The 25971-nt window shown below is 41.6% G+C and overlaps 1 protein-coding gene across 1 annotated transcript in view; it reads left to right on the top strand.

The window, feature by feature from the left end:
* COLGALT2 (collagen beta(1-O)galactosyltransferase 2) overlaps nucleotides 1–25971 on the top strand; it is a 1144817-nt gene that overhangs the window by 1044244 nt on the left and 74602 nt on the right. The window contains exon 10 of the mRNA XM_044085299.1: nucleotides 13949–14076. Within this exon, the coding sequence (XP_043941234.1) occupies nucleotides 13949–14076 (128 nt within the window). The remainder of the gene's footprint in view (nucleotides 1–13948; nucleotides 14077–25971) is intronic.

Raw genomic sequence — 25971 nt, 5'->3', positions numbered from 1 at the left:
ACACCTCTTGTCTTGGAAAAGAACATTAATTTTGAAGGAGAATGTACTTGCCAAGAGCAGACCTCAAAGCATGGAGAAGGACTTTGGGTAAGTTTTCCCTATCATACTTTAATGGGCCCTCTTTCGCAGGTTCATTTCTTGGACCTTTTGTATAGATCATTAAATTTCTTACTAAAGCCCATGAGCAGAATGTCCCCCTTAGCTCATGTCTGCATCTGTGCATCAGTCTGCCCCATTTTCTATCCACTTACACTGTTTCTGTCTTTTTTTTTTCAGTTAATCACAACAAAGTGCTTACATTCAGGAAGTAAGAAAATATAGGTCATGGAACTCTCTGTGCAGTCACCATATCATCAGTGGTTTCAGATCCAAGTTTATTTTAGTTCTGTTCTTAAGCACTTCTCAAACTAAGCATAATAGATTCTAAACATATTGGCTTATTATATGCATGTAGCTTGCCAGAACATTACAAATAATCAAATTGTGCTATATAAAATAGTAAATTAATAACATTAAAATAGTAACAAACAAGCAATAAATATACACTGAACCAATGACAGACATAACCCCATGTTGATGCTTTGTACATCTCACATATGTATCAAGAATATTTTTGAAGTTACTAGACAGACTTGCAATTGTAAGAAGAACCTTGTTCCATGGGTTCATAGGTAGGTACTAGGCTATTGGGCCTAGGGCCTATACAAGCCTAGCCGAAAAGGTATCCTGGCTTTCACCACCAAAGAAGATTATTTATCTGTGCCCCCGTCGAGCAGAGCCACAGAGGTGATCTCCAGGGTGAATTTTCTATTTCCCATCCAGTCATCAAGATTTTTCTTGAAGAAAGCTAGTGAGGAGCTTTGCTTCGTAAAGATAGGTAGTTTGTTCCAGAGTATTGGAAGTCTCTGGGACAGGAATCTATCCCTCCAACATGTCCTGTTTAATGTGGTGAGAAGGTTTAGGTCCCTAGAGTGTGTAGCTTGGAGTGATTGAGATTTCTTTTGGTGGAGCATGTCCAACAGCTCAGGGTTTGACAAAGCTTTGTATGTTAGACAGAGATTGCCTCTGAGTAGGGGTTATGTGACGGAGTAAAGCTGGAGTTTTTTGAGACGGTCTGCATAGGGCATCTGTTTGAGGCCAGTAATCCTCTTTGTGAGGCATTTCTGTGGCCTTTCCAGTTGTTGCAGATGTCTTATGAGGTATATACCAAAAGGGGCATTGTGATCTATAATGGGTCTGATGAGTGACGCGTAGATGAGAACAATGACCTCTTTTATCCTGAATGAGAAGCATTTTGTGATGAGGTGTGCCATGTAGAAGGATTTCCTGACTACTGTGGCAATGTGTTTATCGAAGGAGAGGCTGCTGCCTGCCTGTGTCCCAAGGTCTCTTATCACACTTTCGGTGTTAAGTAGACTACCACCAATGTGGTAGCTCATGGGTACAGAGTTTTTACCAAAGGGGATGACAGTGCACTTCTTGGCATTGAGCTTGAGGCCATGGTGCTGACACCAAACATCTGTCCATGAGGCCCTTCTGTAGGATGTCCACATCATTTGGGGACTCAACTATGGCTCCTAGTTTGCAGTCATCTGCAAACTTCATTAGCCAAAGGCCATCTGTGCTAGCCTGTACTTCAGAAAAGTAGATACCAAACAGGAGAGGACCTAGGACTGATCCTTGTGGTACTCCACTTGTCACTTGTCTGGAGTCGGATTTTGAGTCTGCTACTTTCACAGTGGGGGTTCTGTGGGTGAGCCATTTGGCAACCCATCTTGTGACATAGAGATTTATATGTAGTTTCATGAGTTTATTTATAATTTCAGAATGGGGGATGGTGTCAAAAGCCTTGGCAAGATCTAGATAGGCTGTGTGAACCACCTTACCCTCGTCTATGGCTTTGGTGACTGCTTCAAAGAAGTCAATCAGGTTTAGGAGACATGATCTGCCTTTTACAAACCCAAACTGGGTGGGGTCCAGAGTTTGTAGGTTACCAATGTCTTTGTTTATAAGTTCCATGATGATACATTCCATGACCTTATGGCCTTGCAGACCAGGCTCGTTAGACTAAGGGGCAGTAGTTCCCAGGGTCCGTGGTGACTCCCCCTTTGTGGAGTGGGATAACAGTCACTGTCCGCCATTCAGTGGGGCACAAAGCCTGAGGTGAGGCTATAATTGAACATGGTGCTTAGGTGGGGTGCCAGTTCATTCTGTAGTTTATGTAGAACCTAAGCTGCAAATACCTTGCCAAAGGGATAGAAGCAGCCCAAAACGTCCAATAGTAAAAGAAACTAGAGCTGGAAACCACTCCCCTAGCAATAGATAGGTTATTCAGAGCTTACCACTGCCAGTGATAGGCTACAAGACTACCCTCTATCCCTGTAAGGTCTGGTCCACTCCCAACAAAAAACACAATCCAGAAATCAGCAAATCTGGGATCTGGGCTATACTAGTTTAAGGAAAGGCGGGAAATGAGGAGGCAGATAGGATTTTTGTAGAAGATGGATTTTTTTTTTTTTTTAACAGAAGTTGCAAAAGCACAAACAAATTACACTAACAAGGCTCTAAAAGGTTAGCGCACACAAGTGTGTAGCCTGTAACAGTAAAATACAATTTCAAACAAACGATCTGGAAAGTGCAGTGTGAAAATACGGCAGAAATGCAAGCAATTAATTAAACACAGTTGTAAAACACTTACGACCAGGTGCGGCAACCAAAACCAAGTAGAATACAGATTTTTTTAGCAATTTAAGTCTCACTCTCTCCTTTCTGCTGCTGAAATTCTCTGCTAGACGCCACACGAGGATCCGCCGAGGACTATATAAGCACAAACCTGGGCAAACTCTGGTTTTAAAGCAGGAAGTTGAAAGGGATAGAAGCAGCCCAAAACGGCCAATATTAAAAAAACTAGAGCTGGAAACCCCTCCCCTAGTGATAGATAGGTTGTTCAGAGCTTACCACTGCCACTGATAGGCTACAAGACTACCTTCTATCCCTGCAAGGTCTGGTCCACTCCCAACAAAAAACACAATCCAGAAATCAGCAAATCTGGGATCTGGATTCTACCAGTTTAAGGAAAGGTGGGAAACAGGAGGCAGAAAGGATTTTTGTAGAAGATAGATTTTTTTGTTTTTTTTTTTAACAGAAGTTGCAAAAGCACAAACAAATTACACTAACAAGGCTCTAAAAGGTTAGCACACATGAGTGTGTAGCCTGTAACAGTAAAATACAATTTCAAACAAACGATCTGGCAAGTGCAATGTGAAGATACGGCAGAAATGCAAGTAATTAATTAAACACAGTTGAAAAACACTTAGAACCAGGTGCGGCAACCAAAAACAAGTAGAATGGTGGTGGGATGTGGATGTCTAGGCTGATTAGCTTGTGGTCGGATCTGACCAATGAAGAGATGACCTCTGGTGTGGAACACCGGTCGCCCATGTTGAAAGGCATTATATAATGTATCTGTCATTTTCTATTTTTATTATTATTTGGTATTTGTTTTGAGTATTGGGTTCCATGCTCTGGAGGTAACTTTCCAGTGCAGTGTTTCAGACTTAGACTTTAAAATAGAATGGGATCATTCAAGCATACCATGCAGAGATCACCTATAAGTCAACTGTAAGAAGCAGACCATAATGATAGTGCCTGAAACATTTCTGAATAGCTGTCCATCAAAGTGTAACTTTAACATGTCACAGCAAATCATTTTCTGTTTATTCATTCCAGTGCAGAAAGCTATGTGAGTAGAAATAATCAACTACCAAAGAGCAGATGAGACAGGTTATTTATTTATAACTAAGACCCTGTGGTGAAGATGTTTAGTGTGCTTATGACCTTTCTAGGTAGGTTGAAGGTCATCAGATGTCTCCTGCTTTTCATAATGTCATCACTGGTGAGCAAGTCCAAAGTGAGGGCCAAGGCCAGCTACACTCCAGCTTCCCAAATCTTAAGTGACAAATTAGACAAGAAGAATTCTTCACCGTATGCTGAATTATATATCCCTGGTTTAATGCGTGAAAGGACGCAGTGTTATCCTGTCCTCATTTATGTCAAAATATTTACTGAAGTGGGTAAAAACAGGCACTGACAGATGTCACATACATCTGTGTTCTCATCCAAAGCCAGATTAAAACAGTCGCATTCATGCTGTTTGGACAACACTGGCTGAAAGAGATGAGTGTATTCATGCTTTTACAGCATCTGTCAGCAGTGTTTGGTGCAAACTGAACTTCGGCATTTACAGATTCTATTTCTGAACAGCTGTATTTATGCTTGAGATCCCTCAGGAAAACAAAAAAAAAAACCAGAATGAACAAAAGTGTGCATGCATTCTTTAACAACAAATCCATGAGTGAAAGATTTCTTGTTTGTCAGGAGAATTGGAGTAATTTGAAATGAAACTATAGTTACTCCAATGGAGCATTTCACTGGCACTATCAAAATAAAGTGTTTTTGCTGTTGCTGTTTCTACAGTTCAGACAGTGTTGGAGAATTATTGGTGTGATTTTGATGCCTTTTGCTTTAATGTTTCAGTAAACAACAAGCTTACATTCTTGCACTATAGTTCCTACACAGTGAAATCAAAGATTTGATTTTCAATTCAATAAGTAAATACTCATGTTCTGAGTAATTGCAGAACGTGTAGCTTTATTTTCTGTTTTAGTCCTTTTTTAATCTCAAGCACTGCTTCATGGTTAGATTTAACTAATTATTAATAATCATCTGTTTCAGCCAGTGTTGCCCACATTGCATGAGTGTGACAGCTTTAATCTAGCATACCTGATATTTATAATATTTAGTAAGTTTACCATCTTCAGATAGTTATGTACTAAGAAGAGCAGTTATGCAGTCAACGGAAGAGATTTACATTTATGGGGTGATTACAGGTGAACATCTGGTATCCGATACTTGTTAGGGTGAGTTCCAGAATAGTGAGACTGAATGAGTGAAAACGTGGACTTACATATATCAATCACATAATTCCCTTCTCTTCAAGATATGTTGATCTTGGAGTTGCTATACATGTGTGTGTGTGTGTGCGTGTGTGTGTGTGTGTGTGTGTGTGTTTTATATATATATATATATATATATATATATATATATATATATATATATATATATGAGTCTACTTCACTGTACTGAATTTTCACATAATGGAAAATCAAAAGAGAAGAGCGAAATCGCACAACAGTGAACCTTTACATTGCTGCAGTTCAGATCAACGAAACACCAGCTGCACATGTCACACACCACTTGGAGCTTCAGAATGGAGATTGCAGTGCAAACCAGCTGCACATGTCACACACCACTTGGAGCTTCAGAATGGAGATCGCAGTGCAAACCAGCTGCACATGTCACACACCACTTGGAGCTTCAGAATGGAGATCGCAGTGCACACCAGCTGCACATGTCACACACCACTTGGATCTTCGGAATGGAGATTGCAGTGCACACCAGCTGCACATGTCACACACCACTTGGATCTTTGGAATGGAGATTGCAGTGCACACCAGCTGCACATGTCACACACCACTTGGATCTTCAGAATGGAGATTGCAGTGCACACCAGCTGCACATGCCACACACCACTTGGAGCTTCAGAATGGACACATGTCACACACCACTTGGATCTTCGGAATGGAGATTGCAGTGCACACCAGCTGCACGTCATACACCACTTGGAGCTTCAGAATGGAGATCACAGTGCACACCAGCTGCACATGTCACACACCACTTGGAGCTTCAGAATGGAGATCACAGTGCACACCAGCTGCACATGTCACACACCACTTGGAGCTTCGGAATGGAGATCGCAGTGCAGTGAGGATTGGGAAATTCACTCTTTTCCTCACTGTAGTGTGATCTCAGAGTTGGTATATATAATTTGCAGGGGGGTGGAGATGCACCCCCCCACACATACATGGAGTGTGCAGGGACGCTTGACCCCCTGCAAAAAACATAACAAAAGGTAGATTTTTGTGCTGACTTGGAGCAGATGTGGTAACTTAACTTTGATTCTGAAAAAGTCCAGACAATGGACGAAAGCACTTACTTCAGTGTGTTTTTATTTTATTACAACAATTTTTATTAAAATTGTGGCAATATACATTGAGTCCATTGGTTGGGTGTGTATTTTAAGTTTAACTAATATGCAATTTAACTTGTGTCTTAGTGGGTGTATTTCAAACGATATACACCTGTGCATGATAATTCACTGTTACCATGCATTATTTTTTTTTACAATAGTTCCATCTTACTAAATATACCTGTGATCCTCTGTCAGTCCATTTAGTATAATTTATTTTGGTATGTTAACACATATTTCTTTACACTTTTGTACTCTTATCCCATTATTTATTTGTGTACTGACTGACTATTGACCAGTTTGGTCGCACAGGCACAGTCTGTTTTTAGGGCTGATCTGAGGTTGTATTTGTACTAAGGCAGATTTGGCCAGGGTAGCAGGAAATTTCCCTACTTCTTTTGTTAAAATTTAGTTTTGGTTTTAGTTTTATTTATTTATTTTTATATGTGTGTGGAATCATTTGCATCCAACTCAGACAAATGGGAGCTTGGCGTCTTACATGTAACATGCAGACAACCCCCTGGGTCTTTATTATTATTTTTATGTGACAACCCCCTGGGTCTTTATTATTATTTTTATGTGACAACCCCCTGGGTCTTTATTATTATTTTTATGTGACAACCCCCTGGGTCTTTATTATTATTTTTATGTGACAACCCCCTGGGTCTTTATTATTATTTTTATGTGACACTGTGCATTTTTATTTTTATTAAAAGTGCTGAAAATGCTCTACCCTTCTTCCTTACCTGATGCAGCTTGAGTCAGTGAACTGTACATTAATTCTATATGTTACTGCTTGCCCATGTTGACTTTTATATGTACTACTTCTGGCCCAGATTGCTTTAAATGTATAAAGTGTTACATAATTTGCCTCTTCCCTTCTATCTCCTTAAGTAGACTGCTGACAAGTTACAAAAGTGCACTGTGTTGCCATTACAACATTAGGCCAAGCATAATATGAAAGATAGAGCTAGTATATTCCGTGATGTCATCAGGGCGTCCTTGTGTTTGTGCTATACCTCTCAACCTCTTATCACAAGACATCTGGACAAGCCTAAAATAATAGGGGGGGGGAGCCCAAAGAGGTTTTAAACATTGCTTTTATAAACTTAGAAAATTGTTAGAATAACAGGATTTTTGTTAGCATGCATTTTCTGATGGATGCAAAGTCTGAAATTCAAATGTATGTCATTGTTTAGTGACTTTAGTCCTCAGTGCTTTGCAAGAAAACCACACATTTTATGAGGAACAGACCAAAAATATGAGGCAAAAATCTGGACATTCTGCGAATATCTGGACAGTTGAAAGGCATGGTTTGTGCAGTCCTTTCTGTTGACAGATTCCAGACACAACCGGCCACTCAGAGTCTCTTCCCTTGTTGTACTAGCATATGTCTTGCACTCCTTCTTGTCCTAGCATCCGCCTTAAAATCATCAATTAAAAGGTTCACCAAATAAAAAATGTTTTTTTACATACCTCTCAACATCTTATCAAGCTTTGCATTTCCTGCAAGGAAAAGTACCAGTTCGCATAGATGTTAAGACAGTCTTATTAAAACTCCCATCCCTGCATAATAGTCTTTTCAGATTTTTCTAGTTCTTGAAACAAAACCTGGGTTTTTCACCCACAATATCTTTGATGCTATCGTCCGCTGTAAGAATCTTCCAGTTATTTCTTATAATATGACAGACATGTCTGACATCACTGCTGTGTGTAAGAGAACATCTTAGCCTTCTGTAGAATTAGTGACATTCAAAAAATCCCCAGACGTCCCTTGTTCACCCCTTTCCATAAAATATGGTCAGCCCATAGTATGCCATTGGGCTTTAGTTTCCACCATTGCTTCATGTATTTCTGTTTGCTTATAGCTTTGACTTACAAAAATTTCCTTCAAATATTGTGTCTCATTCTTATAAACTCGTTCCTTGGTGCGAAAGAAATTGTCCTTTGACAACATGTGGAGAAACATGCTTAGCATGCATACTTGTGCTTTTAAATGTCGAGATTCTGAAATCTCGATGTTTTGGGTACTTTTTTTAAAAGTTGAGATTTCGAAATTTCGACATTTAAAAGTGGACCCATATATATATATATATATATATATATATATATATATATATATAAGTATCAAACTTCCCTTCAGGCACTTTACATAAAATCACATCCAAGAAGATGATCTCTTCCATGGAGCTGTGAACTTTGAATTCAAGGAACAAAATGGTCTTATTTAAATAATCAGTAAAGTCCATCAATTGTCATTCACTACCTTGCCAAAGAAAAAATATATCATCCACAATTCTCTTGTAGTATGATATATATCCTCTCCAAGGACTGGTCTCACAGAACACATAGTCACATTCCCATTTGGCCATCACTATATTAGAATAACTTTTGGTACATGAAGTGCCCATCCCAACCCCCCATCTCTGTAGATAGTATTTATTCCCATACATAAAAACGTTGTCTTCCAAGATTATCTCTAACAGGGAGCATATCAGATGGACTGTATTATTGTCAAAGGCTGCTTAATGCCTAAGAAATTGTCTGACTGATTCTATTCCAAAGTCATTAGGTATAACTGTGAATAAACTTTTAACATCCATAGTAACATTCATAATTTCTCCAAGAGACCAGATATAATGAGAAAGAGTCTTAAGAAATTGTGAAGTGTCTCTCAGTGCCGTAGTGACTTGGGTAGTGTAGCTTTCAATTTCTGTTCGACAAAGATGGATGCAGGTTCTGTTGCCCATCCCCCTCCAGATACTATGGATTGCATGGGTGGGTTGTTAATATTTTTATGAATCTTTGGGGATGACACGTGCCATAAGCAGATCATATAAGTTGTCGCTTATCCGACATATAATGTTATTAATCTCCCATTTATGTAACTCCTTATAGGTCTTCTCGTCCTGTAACATACTGATCATGTTCTCATGATACATGGGTCTATCCGGGATTACTATGCATCCTCCTTTATCGGCAGGCTTAATAATAATAATGTTGTCATTGTTCAGTTCTTTCAATGCTTCTTTTTCTGCATAATCCATATTACAAAAGTTCCTAGAGTTAACCATGATTTCTGAGTTGCATCACTTCATTCTCACAAACTTTCATGAAAGATTCCAGTACAGGATGTGCCATGGGAATAAAAGTGGTGCGTTTCTTTACTATGGTATTGATGGCTCCTGCTCTCGATCACTATTCCCATACATTCTTTTAAGAAGGACCTTCCGTCCAAAGTATCTTATATCCATGACAAGCTCATTCAGCCTCTAAGGAAGAGATGGTGTGAATGATAATCCTTTAAGTAAATGTTCTTGTACTTCACTTAAAACATGTTCTGATAAATTAACCACCAAGGAATCACTATTTCTCAAGTGGATAGTTTTCTTTGTTCCATGCCAATGCTGGCAGACTTGTATCTCCTGTGAGCATAATGTTGTTTCATTAAAAGAAGTAGAACTGAAAAAAATTACCTCCTTTAATGCAGGTCACATTTTCTTTAGCTCATTTTCCTACGTGACTGGCGTATAGTCCAACACCTGAAACTGGGGGCATAAGGTAGAAAACATGTAATGATGAGAGAGCAGTATAATCTGCTATGTCTGAGAAAAGGACCATTTCATGAGTTTTCATCTTGGAGTAGCATACTAGCTGGCATCATTGTTCCCTTACATAGAGGAGGTTGATTCGCAGCAGGTTGCCTTATACATTCTTGTATTTATTTGTTTTTCAGGTTTAGCAACAATGAGTGTGACGGAAACAAACTTTGTGGTAGATTGGATGTGTTTTGTAAAATGTAAATACTTCATCTATTGTAGTGGAAACTGAATAGCAGTTTTTCATCATCCTACCTGACCTTTCTAAAGGCTTGCTGTATGCCTTTCTCAGCAGTCTAGAATCTTCTGAAGTCCGTTTCATTTATTAACTGTTGACATTTTCTCATGTTGCTTTGCCACCTTTCAATTTCAAACAAGCACTGATCTTTTATTTATTTTAAATAGATGTTTCTTTGATAAATTCTATGTGTTGTGAGTTGATTCATTTCTTTATTTGAAGTCTTCATTCACATCACCCCTTTCTTCCCTGCTGCACAGAGTGTGTGCCTAACTCATGTTTCTGTACGACTTCTTACATTGGCTATGTTCAGTTTCCTTGCTATAGTGTTTGGAGAATCATACATTTATAGGGGAATCCTGGTTGTGTTTATTTCCTGTAAACCCTTAATCTCTCAGAATGCTGTTGGCCAAACCACTTCAGCAGTAACCTGTTAGTTTTTCCTGCATTGAAGAGAAATGCCGCCACCTGCAGGAAAAATAATCGCACTACTTTTAGTCAGATAGTTTTTAAATGGTCTGTAAGTTTTCCTAGTAAGATATAATGCCAACAAAGCTTTCCGTTGATGTGGGGAATGAACATCAGCCTTTCCCTGACCTTTAGTCCTAGTTATGTATTGCTTTTAAAGATAGTGAAAATGTAACTTAATTTCATCAACACTGCCAGTCATGTAGCTTTAAGGGGCCTTAACGTTTTCATTTCAGTTCCCAGCCTTTTCTGCAGAGTCTGTATGTCTTCCCTGTTACTCTTTCACTTGATTTCCTTCAACAGTTCCACAGGTGGACTGGTCATCTTTCAAACTGCCTGAAGATCTGTGTCTGTGTTTGCTAGCATGTGTTTACATCCTGCAGTAAGTTAATATCCTATCCAAAATTAATTTCTTTGCCATGTACCCACTGATTATCAATATATCTTGCGGCTTTCCCATGGTCCTGGTCATTAACATGTATGCAGACATCCATCTACCACAGTGATGGTCTGGTGGACATGACTCATTTTAATAAGCAGTTTGCAGTAAATTGACCAAAAGCTGCCTGATTCACCTGCCCATTGTCCATTAACACTAATCGGTTGCTTCAGGTCTTGGAAGCTTGGTGGCTGGAATACCATTTCCCCATGACAAAATCTGTGCACGATTGTTACACATATAGAACTTGTAACTTTAGCAGGTGAGATCTGGAGACTCTGGCAAAGAAAATCCAAAGCTGACTGGGGGGGGTTCACATTTTGTTTTACCACTCATTTACATAGATAGATTGAGTGATTAACATCTTCTTTTATAATTTTATTTATTCGTTTGGTAACCAAGTAAGGGACACTTTCTAACAGACCCATTTTGAGGACATAAAATTTAAATAAACAATATAGATTCCATTGTAGATTATACGAACAGTTTATTGGTATTTGATGATGTATTTTTAAATGTTAAAATTAATGAATGAATATAACAATATTATACATCATTGTATTTGCAGTGCGTAAGTCATGGATTGACCTTTCAAAAAATCATTGCAATGTATTTTGTTAGTGAGATATTTTAAAGTTGTTTTTGAGGATGGAAAGGTTATATTCTAATGTTAGTTTTGCACAGATGGAATCCTACCACATGGGTCCTGCTAGTGCTATCTGAAGTTTGTTGTGTAGAGTAGCTGGAGGATGTTCTTTGCGTTTCACTGTTGCACTCATTACATTTGGATAATCTGCTGGCAGGTTGCCCTCAGTCAGCTTGAATAACAACGTCTTGGGTCCTGCGTCAGTTGCTGTCTCCTCTTTCATGACGTCAGGTCATCAGGGATATAAAACATGCAGCCGACGCCATTTTAATCAGTGTTTTTTGCCCCAGATGTCAGGTGCCCCCCAAATGGGGAGCAAAAAAATATATATAAAACTGTAAATATATAAATGCACTTTAGAAACATGAAATTTACCTTCAACTAAAAGCAAATACAGCACAAAGGCTTTTGAGTATAGTAAAGGAAAGAAAAGGTATAGAAAGGGGGCTGGCGAGTGGGTAATCTGGATTGCAACAGTGAATATACTCGAACATCTACATTTATGGTAAGTGTACACAGCTGTACTATGTTCTTCGTGTTTCACTGTTGCAGTCATTACATTTGGGTAGAATCCCAAAGCCATGGATGGGAGGCTGGAGCTAAACAGCATTAGGAGCAGCTATAAGGCCCTGCAGGACTGCAGTGGCAAAGCCTGCCCTGGATTTAGAAAAGAGTGGTAAATGATAATGCTTTGTAAACGTATGAATTGAACTCCAAGAAGCAGCTTCTAAAATGTCTCTGGTAGGGGCCCCTTTGAGAAAAGCTGCTGAGGTAGAGGCAGCCCTGGTGGAATGTGATCTGATCCCCTTTTTTATATGCCCTTCTAATTATCCCATCTGTTCTAGATTCAACTAAAAACTCTACCAGAGCAGGTCTTTCAGTTAGGATTCCCCTATCACCTTCTGTTTGCCTATACTCTGATATTAATCCCTGACAGGTTAGGCCGTCTCTAGCCTGCAATACAAATGTCTCCTTGACCTCTTCCCATTCTATTACCTTTCCCTCTCTAGTTATTTGCTACCAACACCTTCGTCCTTTTGGCAGTTTTCTCCAATAAATTCTAGCCATCTCTTGCATATGGTCTGTACCCCTAATTGCAGTCATCCCTAACAGCAGAATCTCCTTTCTCCATTCTCATGTTGGCTTAGTTCTTACAATACTTTCTGCTACTTCATCACTATAATACCCTGTATGGCTGTTGTTATTCTCCTTAAGGATCTGCATCCAAAATCCCAGTCTCTCCTTATTTCTTGAATCTCCCCCTCATTTCATCATCACCCCTTTTCACTTTGATTTATAGCTTTCTGTACCTGTTATGTCTAGGAGCCTTAACTGCGTAGCTCATCTGATTTATGCTTATAGCTGTCTTGCAGTGTTTTATATACTTTACAAATTATCCCCTTTTCAACAGCAGCTTCTGCTCTTGAGTCATCTAAAACCTCTACCTGAGCAGGTGTTTCACTTTTGATTCCCCTTTCTCTTTGTCAGTATTCTGATATGCCACCTTAGTCACTGTGTCTTTTGTGCATGTTACCAAAATGAAAACTGAACCTGTTCAGCTATTACACCTGTAATCTACTTTGAAGTTTCTTTTATCATACCTCACATCATAGCTCTCAACTGTCCAGACTTTTACAGAATGTCCAGATTTTAACTTATAATGTATGATAACATACTATATCTATCTATCCATACATACATACACATATCTGACCTTGTTTCAGTTCTTGCACATTATATGGCTAAGTTGAAAAGGGACATAGTATGTTTATTTGGTAGGTAAAGGAGCGGCTTGCTTGGTTGAAGCTAACCAACTAGAAAATTAACTGATTTTTTTTTTTTTTTTTGTGAAAAGTAAAGCCTCTCATAGCTTCCATTCAGTGGGAGACCCCCTGCATCCCCTCACTAATGTAACAAACTTCAAGGTCTCCATACCTCATATTTAGTTATGTACATAGGTAGATTGTTTGACCAGACAGACATTGTTGATTCAGGTGGTGATCAGTTGACCAGATGCTATTGGAAAGGCTCCAGTAGGATCAGTCTGCTTAACCAGTCATCATTTCAATCAGTAATTTCTGTTGTATGCAGTTAATGTTCTCCCTGCATCACTATCCCTACAGACCTCATCCTGCAGTGTGGAAATGGATTTGTTGTTCTGGTGTATTTGTTGTTATTTTTCACTGATGTTTATAAATGGATTTGTTGTTCTGGTGTATTTGTTGTTATTTTTCACTGACGTTTATAAATGGATTTGTTGTTCTGGTGTATTTGTTGTTATTTTTCACTGACGTTTATAAATGGATTTGTTGTTCTGGTGTATTTGTTGTTATTTTTCACTGACGTTTATTGCCATTTTCTAATTTCTGACAAAACTCTGCAAAAGGAGTCAGTCACTGTCAGTAAAGCAGTTTTATTGAGAGTAAAATAAATGTATAAAATGCATTTTTTGTTTATTTTTGGTCCATAGATAATTGACCGAGGCCTGGAGGTATCCCTTGTTATTGAAGATGATGTGAGATTTGAACATCGTTTCAAAAGAAAACTCATGAAACTAATGGATGACATGAGTGAAGCTCAGCTGGACTGGGATCTTGTGTAAGTAAATGCTGCAGATCACTACTGATGTTCTTTGTAGTCGGTGTCGCAGTACTGATTCTCGGGTCTTCCTGCCATGCAGAAGCCGGTTATTGGCCCTGTTTCCAGGGTTTTTGCATCATCCCTGGCCAATGAACATCTGAGGACCAACATTCAGATGTCAAGGTACAAGAGGGCCATCCATCGTCACTGTCTTCAGTTCTTTCTAGCCATGCAGTCCAATGAGCTACTACAGTCAATCACAGTCTGTCGGTTCGGCTCATTTTCTTCAGAGTTCCTTACGATCTGCTTTCAGATAAGTACTCCATTGGATATAATTAATGTTTAAAAATATCAATAACTGCTTAAAGTGTGGGAAACAAATCTTGCTTTTGTTTGTTCTGTTTGAGGCCTCAGCACAGTTCTAGTTGTTAGGATTGCGCTAGGTTTTGAGCTAATACCCTTAAACACAGGGTAGAAGTCCTTGCAGCCCACATGGAGTATTCAGACCCATTTCCTTCTGTGTCTTCTCATTCCTTGGCTTTGGTCACTACCTTGCCAAAGAAAACCAAAGACAAAAGTTCAAGGAAAGAAAAAGATTGAATGGATGATAGCGATTATTCCACGTCTGTGTTCAAGTCGGCCAGTGACTCAAGTGAGGCTCTCATGCATCTCCCAGGTATGACAGCTACTAGGCCTGAGCCCTGTGGCATGACCCTTCAGGAGGCACTACTATTGCAACAGGCCAGTCAGGTTTGTTTTCTCCAGTGCCAATGTCAGTTGGGTCCAAAGCCGCTCTGCAAGCTTTGGCTTCTGACGTTCGAGCATTGGTTTCTGGGGGAAATAGTTAATCTCCTTTAGCTATTGTACATGAACAAACTTCAGGAATCCAGACTGAGGTTGCAATTGCCAGACCATGTACCAAGACCTCACTCTCTAAATGGACTCCTGAAAAAAAAGAGTCCAGTCTGCTGCCTCAGCTTATGTCTCAGTCTTCAGCCACTGTAACCCAATTTGAAATTCAAGACCTTCTTAAAATAGCCCAGGAATTTATGGTTTTATGAAATCTATGTAAAACAGCCTGACACAACTAACTACCCCTGAACATTTTGTCAGTAAAAGGAAGAGGGATGTCTCCTTCCAGGAGAACACTAACTCTTCAGGATCAGAGGTTTAGGAAGATTTTTCTATTTTGAACATCTTCTCCATCACTCCTACCATCATTCGGACTCAGATGATGCCCTCTTTTCTGCTTCTCTCTTTGAAAATTTGTCCTTTGGAATACTTTGCATAAGATGAAAGAAGTATTTAGTTGGGAGAGCAATTAATTCTCTCAGGCCCAAACCCATTACAGGTGGCTTCTAAGTCTGCCAGAACACTGACTATTCATCCAGTTCATGTAGGGTTAGATGCTGTCTGTGAAGACGTTTCACTGTACCCCGACTCTCGGCCACCTGCACCATGGAAACCAGATCATTTTTATAGAATGCTTGACACCCACAAGCTGATCCTTCAGTAGAGTCCATTGAATCCATGAAAGGTGCTGCATAGGGTGGAGCTAGACACCCCTTATATAATGACAGAGAAAACAGATTGCTAGACAAATTTGGCAAAAAGACATATACATCTGCTACCCTGTCTATAAGGGCTCTCAGTTGCCAGTTTCACATGCTTAAATACCTGTAGTCCTTACAGGAGCAAATCATTACTAAGGCAGAGGGCATTGATGACAAGGCCTTACAGAGAGACATACATGAGGGAGCTGTAGCAGTACTGCAGGTATCTAGACATTCTATAAATGTGGTTACAATGCATCGGATGCATCATGTCGAACAGCTGCTATAGGTTCTGTCACTTGTAGACATGCCTGGTTGTTTTTACAATGCATTGGATGCATCATGTTGAACAGCTGCTACTGGTTGTGTCAGTTGTAGATATGCCTGCTTGTGTTTACAATGCATCGGATGCATCATGTCGAACAGCTGCTACAGGTTCTGTCACTTGTAGACATGCCTGGTTGTGTTTACAATGCATCGGATGCATCATGTCAAACAGCTGCTACAGGTTCTGTCACTTGTGTAGACATGCCTGGTTGTGTTTACAGTGCATTGGATGCATCATGTCGAACAGCTGCTACAGGTTCTGTCACTTGTAGACATGCCTGGTTGTGTTTACAATGCATTGGATGCATCATGTCGAACAGCTGCTACAGGATGTTCATCGTGTTACCCTGCTGCAGTCATCACACTTGGGTTATCCTGTTGTCAGGCGGTCCCGCAGTCGGCCGGAATTCCAAAGTCTTGGTCCGGTGTCGGTTGCTGTCGCCTCTTCCCTGACATCAGTGCGCCAGGGGTATATGTAATGCAACCGACGCCATTTTCTTCAGTCTTTCTTGCCGCGCGGTGCCCGAAGCAGAAGCAGTTCACAAGTGCTGGTCGGCCGACTCCTGAGATTTTCGAATTCGAATTTCAGACCGAAGTCTTCTATAAAGCTAAGTACCCCATTGGGGAAACTTTTCTTGCCTCAGACCGTTGTCAGAAAAAGTTAACAATTGTATTTCTTGTGGGAAGCAAATACCTCATAAGGATTTTCATTCTTATTGCATACCTTGCCTAGGTCCAGACCACGACATCACTACTTGTCGGTTTTGTGCTAGGTTTAATAAGCGTACTATTAAAAGATGCTTTGATTTCGCACAACACTACTTCGGTAGGAAATTTAACTACACCATGCCGTCGGAGCAACCGACTATCGGTGTGCACAAAAAACGCAAGGATAAGGACAGACAGCCCAGGCCTAAGCCAGATTCCGAAGCCTCGGCTGAGCCGGTCTCCGGTCCTCAGTGAGGCTCCGATGCAGCCCCTGACTACCACAGATCTGGAACCTGAGACTGCTATGGAATTTTTGGCGGAATGCACCAGGCCGATGCAGCCATTTAGTTCAGGCCCTTCCGACGACATTACTACAAAGGACGTTGGTGCTACAGAAACGCCATCAGTTTCTGAAGGCGTTTTCAGACCGACGACCCTCACCATTAAAACGTTTTCTAAGACGAAGACTCCTACTAAATCTAAAAGGACTGCACTTCAGTCTCCTGTCCAAGGGCCCCATGCCTAAGAAACAGATGCTCAAAATGGCTGAAGATTTGATTTCTTTAATCAGGGGTTCCCAGCCCCCTCCTGACAAAAGGCCTAGACAAGAGGAAGATTATGCATCCTCTGAACAAGTGTCCATTTCTTCAGACTCCTCTGAGGACCAAGATTACTCCTTCTCTCCTTATGAAGATTCTGATGCTGAGGACTCTATTCCCTCAGCTTCTCCTCCTGAAGACTACTCCTTTGGGGAAACTTTACACACTATGAGGGAACATTTTCACTGGGAAGGTCAGGACTACTCTGACTCAAAGAAAAGGCTCAGAGAGTTTCTTTTACTCCCCCAACACAGACCACTTGCCATCCCACCAGTTTTGGACATTGTGGATGATGTTTACTTAGAATCCAGTTTCAACCCAGACTCTCTACCTCCTGCTCCAGCTAAGCCTGACAGATACTATAGAGTGCCTGATTCCCACAAATTTCTTTACAAAAGCCCTGTAGCTGATCCAGAGACTATCTCCCAGGGACCCAAGGGGGCTAAGGCTTCTATGGCTAAAGACCCAGTACCTTCTGAGAGAGATTCCAGAGCACTAGACAGGTGGGGGAAAAAGGTTTACATCTCAGCCACACTAGCTATGAGGGCACTGAATTGCCAATTTCACATGCTTAAGTATCAGCAATTCCTAATCTCTCAGTTAAAGCAAAGAATAACCACTCTCCCTCAACAATCTGAATTGAAAGAAGTACAGGATCTGTTACACGCCACTGAGCAGGTGGGCAAACATACCTTACAATGTGGGTTTGATTCTCTGGAGGCCTCCTGCAGAGCAGCTGTCACTGGGTCTGTTATACGTAGGCATGCTTGGTTAAAGGAACAAACTCTGCCTGATCATGTTAAAGCAAAACTACTAGATGCTCCCTTACAGCAGGATGTTCTTTTTGGAGTTAAAGCAGAAGAAATTTTAAAGAAAATGGAGGATAAGGCAAAATCTATGCAGACAGTCAAAGATTTCCTACAGGTACAACCCCCTCGCTTCAGCAGAAACTGGCCAACAAAAAATTGGTCCTTTCCAGCTTCTGACAGACCACAGAGGGGTAAATACAGACGCCCAAGGGGCAGAGGACAACCACAAGCCCAGTATAAACCTTGCCAATGGGGCACTACAACACAGAAGGGAGGAGAAGACAGGTCACAATCCACTAGAAGGCAAACTCAATGAGTTGCACCTCATCTGGCCAAGCAATACTCTCTTGACAGCCCCCTTGGGGGGAAAACTAGCACTTTTTGCAGACAACTGGCACATTGTCACAAAGGACAAATGGGTCCTAGACATAATTTTATGAGGATACAGATTCCACTTTCACACCTTGCCAATGAAAAGAGGAATGCCAAACCTGCCATAAAATCAATGGGCAGAGGCACAAAAGCAAATTACAGCTCTCATGGACATGAGAGCCATATCACTGGTACCTACTCGAGAGCAAGGCCAAGGATTTTACTCAAGACTCTTTCTAGTCCCCAGAAAGGACAATGCCTGGAGACCAATTCTGGACCTTTCAGTTCTAAACACTTACTTACAAGTGCCCAAATTCAAGATGCTAACACTACAGCAGCTACTTCCCATGTTGGGCAAGGAAGCATGGCTAGTAACGTTGGACCTCAAGGAGGCATACCTGCATGTCCCTATCAGACAAAGTTGCAGAAGATACCTCCATTTCATTGCAGGTTCAACCTATTACCAATTCTCTGCACTGCCCTTTGGCTTATCTACTGTGCCCAGAGTCTTCACAAAATGCCTGGCACCAGTAATTGCATACTGCAGACAAAGAGGAATTCAAATATATCCATGCCTGGATGACTGCCTCATCCAAGCAGAAAGCAAAGACATTCTCTTACATCATCTGGCCTTTGTAAAGCATCTACTAAACTGCCTGGGGTACACAGTAAACGAAAAGAAGTCAAAACTAGTACCCTCACAAAAAATGACATTCCTGGGTGCCAGCTTGAATACAACGGCCCAGAAGGCTTATCTTATGCCAGACAAGTAACTACAACTGACTCAATATTTCAAGACTATGGCAACAAAGACCCAATTAACTGCAAGAAAAATTCTGCAGGCCTTGGGCTTCATGGCATCTTGCATACTAATAATACCATTTGCAAAGCTGCATATGAGGAAATTACAGTGGTACTTAAAAAGCGTATGGTCTCAACACAGCCACAGCTTGGACACAATGATATCTCTCATTCCCTGCCTACAACAGGAATTTCTATGGTGGTCACAGGCATGTCACCTCAACAAGTGTCAGCCTTTCACCTTGCCCCAACCAGGCAAACTATCACAACAGATGCATCAGATTACGCCTGGCGGGCTCACATGGCAGGACAGTGCGTTCAAGGCCTATGGACTGCAGATCAAAGAAATCTGCACATCAATCAAAAAGAGATGCTAGCTGTACAGAAAGCTCTGACAGCCTTCACGGATCTATTACATCCAGGACAACTTGCAATACAGACGGACAACACCACAGTAATGTGGTACATGAACAAGGGGGTACACATTCCTACCCTCTATGCAGGCAAGCAATGATCTTGTGGAACACAGCTCTGGCTTACCAAGTTCAGTTACAAGCTCAGTTCCAGCCAGGACAGAAGAACATATTGGCAGATGACCTCAGCAGAAACATCAAGGATCCCCACGAGTGGAAACTAGATCCACAAATATTTGCAATGATAACTCACAAATGGGGCCTTCCAGACATAGACCTGTTTGCCAGTCCTCAAAACTATCAACTGACAAAACTTTGTACAAGGACATTTCACCATCAAGCTTGGAAAGTGGACGCACTCTCTTTCAGTTGGAAAAACCTGACAGTATATGCCTTCCCTCCATTGCCTCTCCTCACAAAGGTTCTTCTGAAAGTCAAAAAGGAGAAACCACGACTGATTCTCATAGCCCCAGACTGGCCACGCCAGCACTGGTACCCGCTATTGAGAAATATGGCCCAGAGCCCACCATGGATATTGCCTCAAATCCCACATTTGCTCACACAATAAAACAATCAGATTCTACACAGTCAGTTCAAAACTTTAAATCTGGCTGCATGGCAAATCTACTAAACATCCAACCAGCTCCTCTTTCCCAAGCAGTTCTGGATGTTATTCTGGAAGCCAGGAGACCAAGCACCAGGAAGGCTTATTCGGACAAATGGAAAAGGTTTTGTGCCTGGAACCAAGCTAAAGGCCAAGACACAATTCAGCCTCACATGCCTCACATTCTACAGTACTTAGCTGAGATGTTGCACAAAGGACTCCATTAAAATCCATGCTTCAGCTATTTCAGCTCACTACAACACGGATCCACCTTTATTTTCACATCCTCTTCTAAGGCAGTTCCTCAGAGGGGCAAAAAACATTAGACCACCCAGGAGAGCTCCTACACCAACATGGGACCTCAATTTTGTTCTGGAAAAACTAATGCTACCTCCCTTTGAACCAGCTTTCTCTGCAGATCTTCAGTTCCTATCATGGAAGACTGCCCTGCTGCTAGCAATAACTTCAGCTAGAAGAGTCTCAGAGCTACAGGCACTAATGGCAGTGGAACCTTTCCTCATTTTTCATCAAGACAGAGTTTCTCTACGAACTAATCCTTCCTTTATGCCTAAGGTGGTTTCCAGTGTGGCTTTAAATCAAACCATCCACTTACCCACCTTCTTCCCAAATCCACAGAACAAAGGTGAGAGACTCCTGCATTCCTTGGACATTCACAGGCAACTTCGTTACTACTTGGACAAAACTAAGGCTTTCAGAAAATCTGACCAGCTCTTTGTATCCTATGCTACAACTTCTCAAGGGAAGGCTATATCAAAACAAACAATTTCTAAATGGATAGGTCATTGCATACGTTTCTGCTATACCCATCATGGGAAACCAGTCCCTGCTACCATTAGGTCCCACTCTACCAGGGCAACAGCTACTTCTACAGCCTTTCTCAGGGGGGGTTCCAACCAAGGAGATTTTAGAAGCTGCAACTTGGAGTTCAGTACACACCTTTACCAAACACCATCACTTACCTCTTTACTCTAAGACCAGGGCAGGCTTCACCACTGCAGTTCTGCAGGGCCTTATAGCCTCCACTAACCCTATCTGATACCTCCCCCTTCCTTAGCTTTGGGATTCAACCCAAGTGTGATGACTGCAGCAGGGTAGCATGATGAACATAGTACAGTTTTGTACCTACCATAAATGTAGATGTTCGAGTTTTCACCCTGCTGCAGTCCAGGTTACCCTCCCTCCATCCCCTCTGATCTACTGGCTAATTCTCTTCAATACCTTACTGATGTATTTGCTTATAGCTGAAGGGATTTTGTGTTTGTGCAGAGGTTACTCCATTTGGTACTAATTTCTGACCACCTTTTTGGGGGCACCTGACATCTGGGGCAAGAAAAACTGAAGAAAATGGCGTTGGTTGCATTATATATACCCCTGGTGCACTGACGTCAGGGAAGAGGCGACAGCAACCGACGCCGGACCAAGACTTTGGAATTCCAGCCGACTGCAGGACCGCCTGACGACAGGATAACCCAAGTGTGATGACTGCAGCAGGGTGAACACTCGAACATCTACATTTATGGTAGGTACAAAACTGTATTTTCTGTCACTTGTAGACATGCCTGGTTGTGTTTACAATGCATTGGATGCATCATGTCGGACAGCTGCTACAGGTTCTGTCACTTGTAGACATGCCTGGTTGTGTTTACAATGCATTGGATGCATCATGTTGAATGGATGCAGACAACAGCTAGCACAGGGTTCTGTCTTGTGTAGTAGACATGCCTGGTTGTGTTTACAATGCATTGGATGCATCATGTCGAACAGCTGCTACAGGTTCTGTCACTTGTGTAGGCATGCCTGGTTGTGTTTACAATGCATTGGATGCATCATGTCGAACAGCTGCTACAGGTTCTGTCACTTGTAGACATGCCTGGTTGTGTTTACAATGCATTGGATGCATCATGTTGAACAGCTGCTACTGGTTCTGTCACTTGTAAATATGCCTAGTTGGGGTTACAATGCATTGGATGCATCATGTTGAACAGCTGCTACAGGTTCTGTCACTTGTGTAGACATGACTGATTGTGTTTGCAATGCATTGGATGCATCATGTCGAACAGCTGCTACAGGTTCTGTCACTTGTAGACATGCCTGGTTGTGTTTATAATGCATCGGATGCATCATGTCAAACAGCTGCTCTAGGTTCTGTCACTTGTAGACATGCCTGGTTGTATTTACAATGCATTGGGTGCATCATGTCAAGCAGCTGCTGCAGGTTCTGTCACTTGTAGAAATGCCTGGTTGTGGTTACAATGCATTAGATGCATCATGTCGAGCAGCTGCGTCAGGTTCTGTCACTTGTAGATATGCCTAGTTGTGGTTACAATTTATTGGCTGCATCATGTCGAGTAGCTGCTACAGCTTCTGTCACTTGTGTAGGCATGCCTGGTTGTGTTTACAATGCTTTGGATGTATCATGTCGAACAGCTGCTACTGGTTCTGTCACTTGTAGACATGTCTGGTTGTGTTTACAATGGCATTGGATGCATCTTGTCGAACAGCTGCTACTGGTTCTGTCACTTGTAGATATGCCTGGTTGTGGTTACAATTTATTGGCTGCATCATGTCGAGCAGCTGCTACAGGTTCTATCACTTGTAGACATGCCTGATTGAAGACACACACCCTCTTTCTGACCAAGTGAAGGCCGAACACCCAGATGTCTCACTGTGTAAAGAATTCCTTTTTGGCCCCCAAGCAGAGATAGATGTTTAGAAACTGGACAAAAGGGGGAAGCAAATCAAGACTGTGAAAGAATACCATTTGTCTCCCACACTCAGATGTTCTAGGCCTTGACCTTTGCCTCATAGCTAAGATAAAGAGAGGCCTCCCGAATCTAAAAGACCAAGACAGTGTAGAAGATGGCAGCTTGAGCAACACCCTAGAGCTGGGGGATCCATGAACTCTATTCCTCCCAAACTTTGACTATGCACAGCTATCCCTCTCCCCAGTTCCATGCCCCCCTCCCCAGTTCCATGCTTTTCCTCCCCTTTAGCGAGAACACTTTCCTTTTTTTCTGCAGCAGTGAAAACTCATAACCAGGGACCATTGGGTCCTAAACATCATAGAAAAATGCATTTCATTCAATTCAAGGAAAGGTCTCTCTTCCTAGGCATACCAAAGCCCCTAGAAAACCAAAAGGGTATTTTTCCACCCATCTTGTGAGTACTCCTGCAACAGGGGTCTGTTCAACCAGTCCCTGCTGGGGAGGAAGAAACAGTGTTCTACTCCAGGATCTTTCTAGTCCCAAGAAAGGAAGGCAACTGGAGACCAATTTAATACCTTTCAAAGTTAAACAAGCTCATTCATATCCCAGATTCAAAAGTCTAACCCTTCAAAAATTTTTAGTCATGATTTTTCTAGGAGCCTACATAATTACACTAGATCTGAAGGATGCCAGCTTTTCATTCCTATTGCAAAACAGCACAGGAGAAACCTTTGGTTTGTGGCATCAGGTCTGTACTTCCAGAGTTTTTACCAGATGTCTAGCCCTCATTATAGCCCACCACAGAACATTGTGATATACATTTGTTCTTACCTGCATGACTGCCTCATCCAATGAAAATCCATCCTGGAACTTCAGACAGCCTTTCAAGTTACCATGGATTGATTTCAGAAGGCAGGCCTCACTTTTAACCTCTGCCAAATGACAAACTATCTGCACAGCCCCCTGCCAAAGCAGACAGTCTCCACAAGGGATATCTAAAAGCCTTGGGGTGAATGACATCCTACATTCTAATGATTCTCCTTGCAAAGCTATACAAGAAGAAATTCCAGTGGTTTCTAAAAACACTCGGGAACAATATTCACATCCCCTAGAAACCCTGGTGCCTCTTCTCCACTGCCTAAAAAAAGGAGCTGTTTTGGTGGAAAGACACCATTATGCAGAATCCAGGGCCAAATCTCTCTCTGCCAGAGACAGACAAGACCATCACCGCAGACAGTTCAGAAAAATCCTGGGGAGCACTCTTAGGAACCCTGCAGGTGGAGCATATCTGGACCCCAGAGCAAAGGAAACTTCACATAAAGCAGAAAGAGTTGCCGGCAGTGTTTCTAGAGATGAAAGCTTTTCAAAACAACCTGTCTCTTGGAGAACTACAGATTTGCACAGATAATACCACAGTTATCTAGTACATAGACAAGCAAGGGGGGACTCATTCTTAGCCACTGTGCAGTCTGGCAATTAAGATTAGGCTCTTAGCAGCAAGAATCACAGCTTTCACTTGTAGCATCCTACATCCTGGGCCAGAACAACACCATAGTAGATTCTTTGAGCAAGGACCTTCTGGTCCCCAACAAATGGATGCTGCAGAGAGAGACATCATCCTGGACCTCACCCATCAGTGGGGCACCCCAGCATAGATCTCTTTGCCACTCATCAGAACAGGCAGCTACAAAGGTTCTGTTCAAGAACTCAGTAGACAGGGACATGAAGGATTGATGCCTTCTCCTTCAAATGGACAGACCTCTTCCTGTATGCCTTCCCTCTTACCTCTGATTCTTAGAGTACTGATAAAAGTGAAGTAAGAGAAGCCTAGCATGGTATTTATTGCCCCCTTCAGGCCAAGGCAACACTGGTTCTCTATCCTCTTGACTGTCATTGTAGGGAAATAGTACAGCCCTCCACCAGTGATAGATCTACTCACCCATCTGAAAGGGTCTGCGATACATCCTCACCTTCCCACACTCAAACTGGCAGTATGGAAGATTGGATTCTAACCCCCCAAAATGCAAACTACTCGGTGTAGCACTATCTGTACTAAGAGAGGCAAGAAAACCTACTACCAGAAAATCATACATATCCAAATAGAAGCATTTTTTTCTTGGTGCCAGAGCAAAAGTATCATGGCTCTTCATGCAGACATAAATCTAGTGTTGGAATATCTTTCTGGGTTATTATGTCACCATTGCCCTTCTTATTTTGGTATTAAGGTGCATGCTTCCACCATATCTACCTGCCCCCTTGCAATTATTCTCACCCCCACTTAAAACAGTTCCTAAAAGGGGTTATACATCTAATACCTCCCAGGAGGAACCTAGTCCCTTCTTGGGTCTTAAAGTATGTTCTAGAACAATTAACCTTGCCATCTATTGAGCCAACAGCTTCTGCTCAGTTGAAGATCCTCACATCAAAGACCACTATGCTGATAGCTGTCACTTCAGCCAGGTGGATTTCAGAATTACCAGCCCTGATATATAAAGAACCTTTCATTGTTTTCCACAGGGACAGGGTAACCTTCAGAACTAACTCTTCCTGAATGTCCAAGGTAGTATCAGAACTCTTATTGAATCAAGCTATTCACCTACCAGTCTTCTTTCCAACCCTCAAAATAAAGCTGAACAAATAGCACATTGCCTGGTTGTGCACCGACAGATCAGGTATTATCTGAAGGGTCTATGTCAAATATTCGAACTTCCAAAATGTCGAATACCATATGGTCGATATTTGGAAGTTCGAATATGTAATAAAAAAAAAAAAACATACACTAACAGTGCGAGCAGGGGGGCAAGCCCCCTGAACCCCCCACACACACCTCTACTTAAATATACCAACTCCGAGACCGCACTTCAGTGCAGAAAAGGGAAATTCTCCCATTCTGCACCATACAGCACTGTTAAAAGTCAACCTTCAAACACTTGAAATGTCGAACATATGGTCTTGACCATATAACGTTCGACATTTTAAGCGTTCGAATAATTGGCATAGA

The sequence above is a fragment of the Protopterus annectens genome, chromosome 10.part0 (assembly GCF_019279795.1).
Source record: "Protopterus annectens isolate FY-2018-M chromosome 10.part0, PAN1.0, whole genome shotgun sequence".
In the NCBI taxonomy this organism is placed as follows: domain Eukaryota; kingdom Metazoa; phylum Chordata; order Ceratodontiformes; family Protopteridae; genus Protopterus; species Protopterus annectens.
The sequence above is the reverse complement of the archived record's forward strand: the minus strand, read 5'-3'. Positions and strand labels throughout refer to the sequence as shown.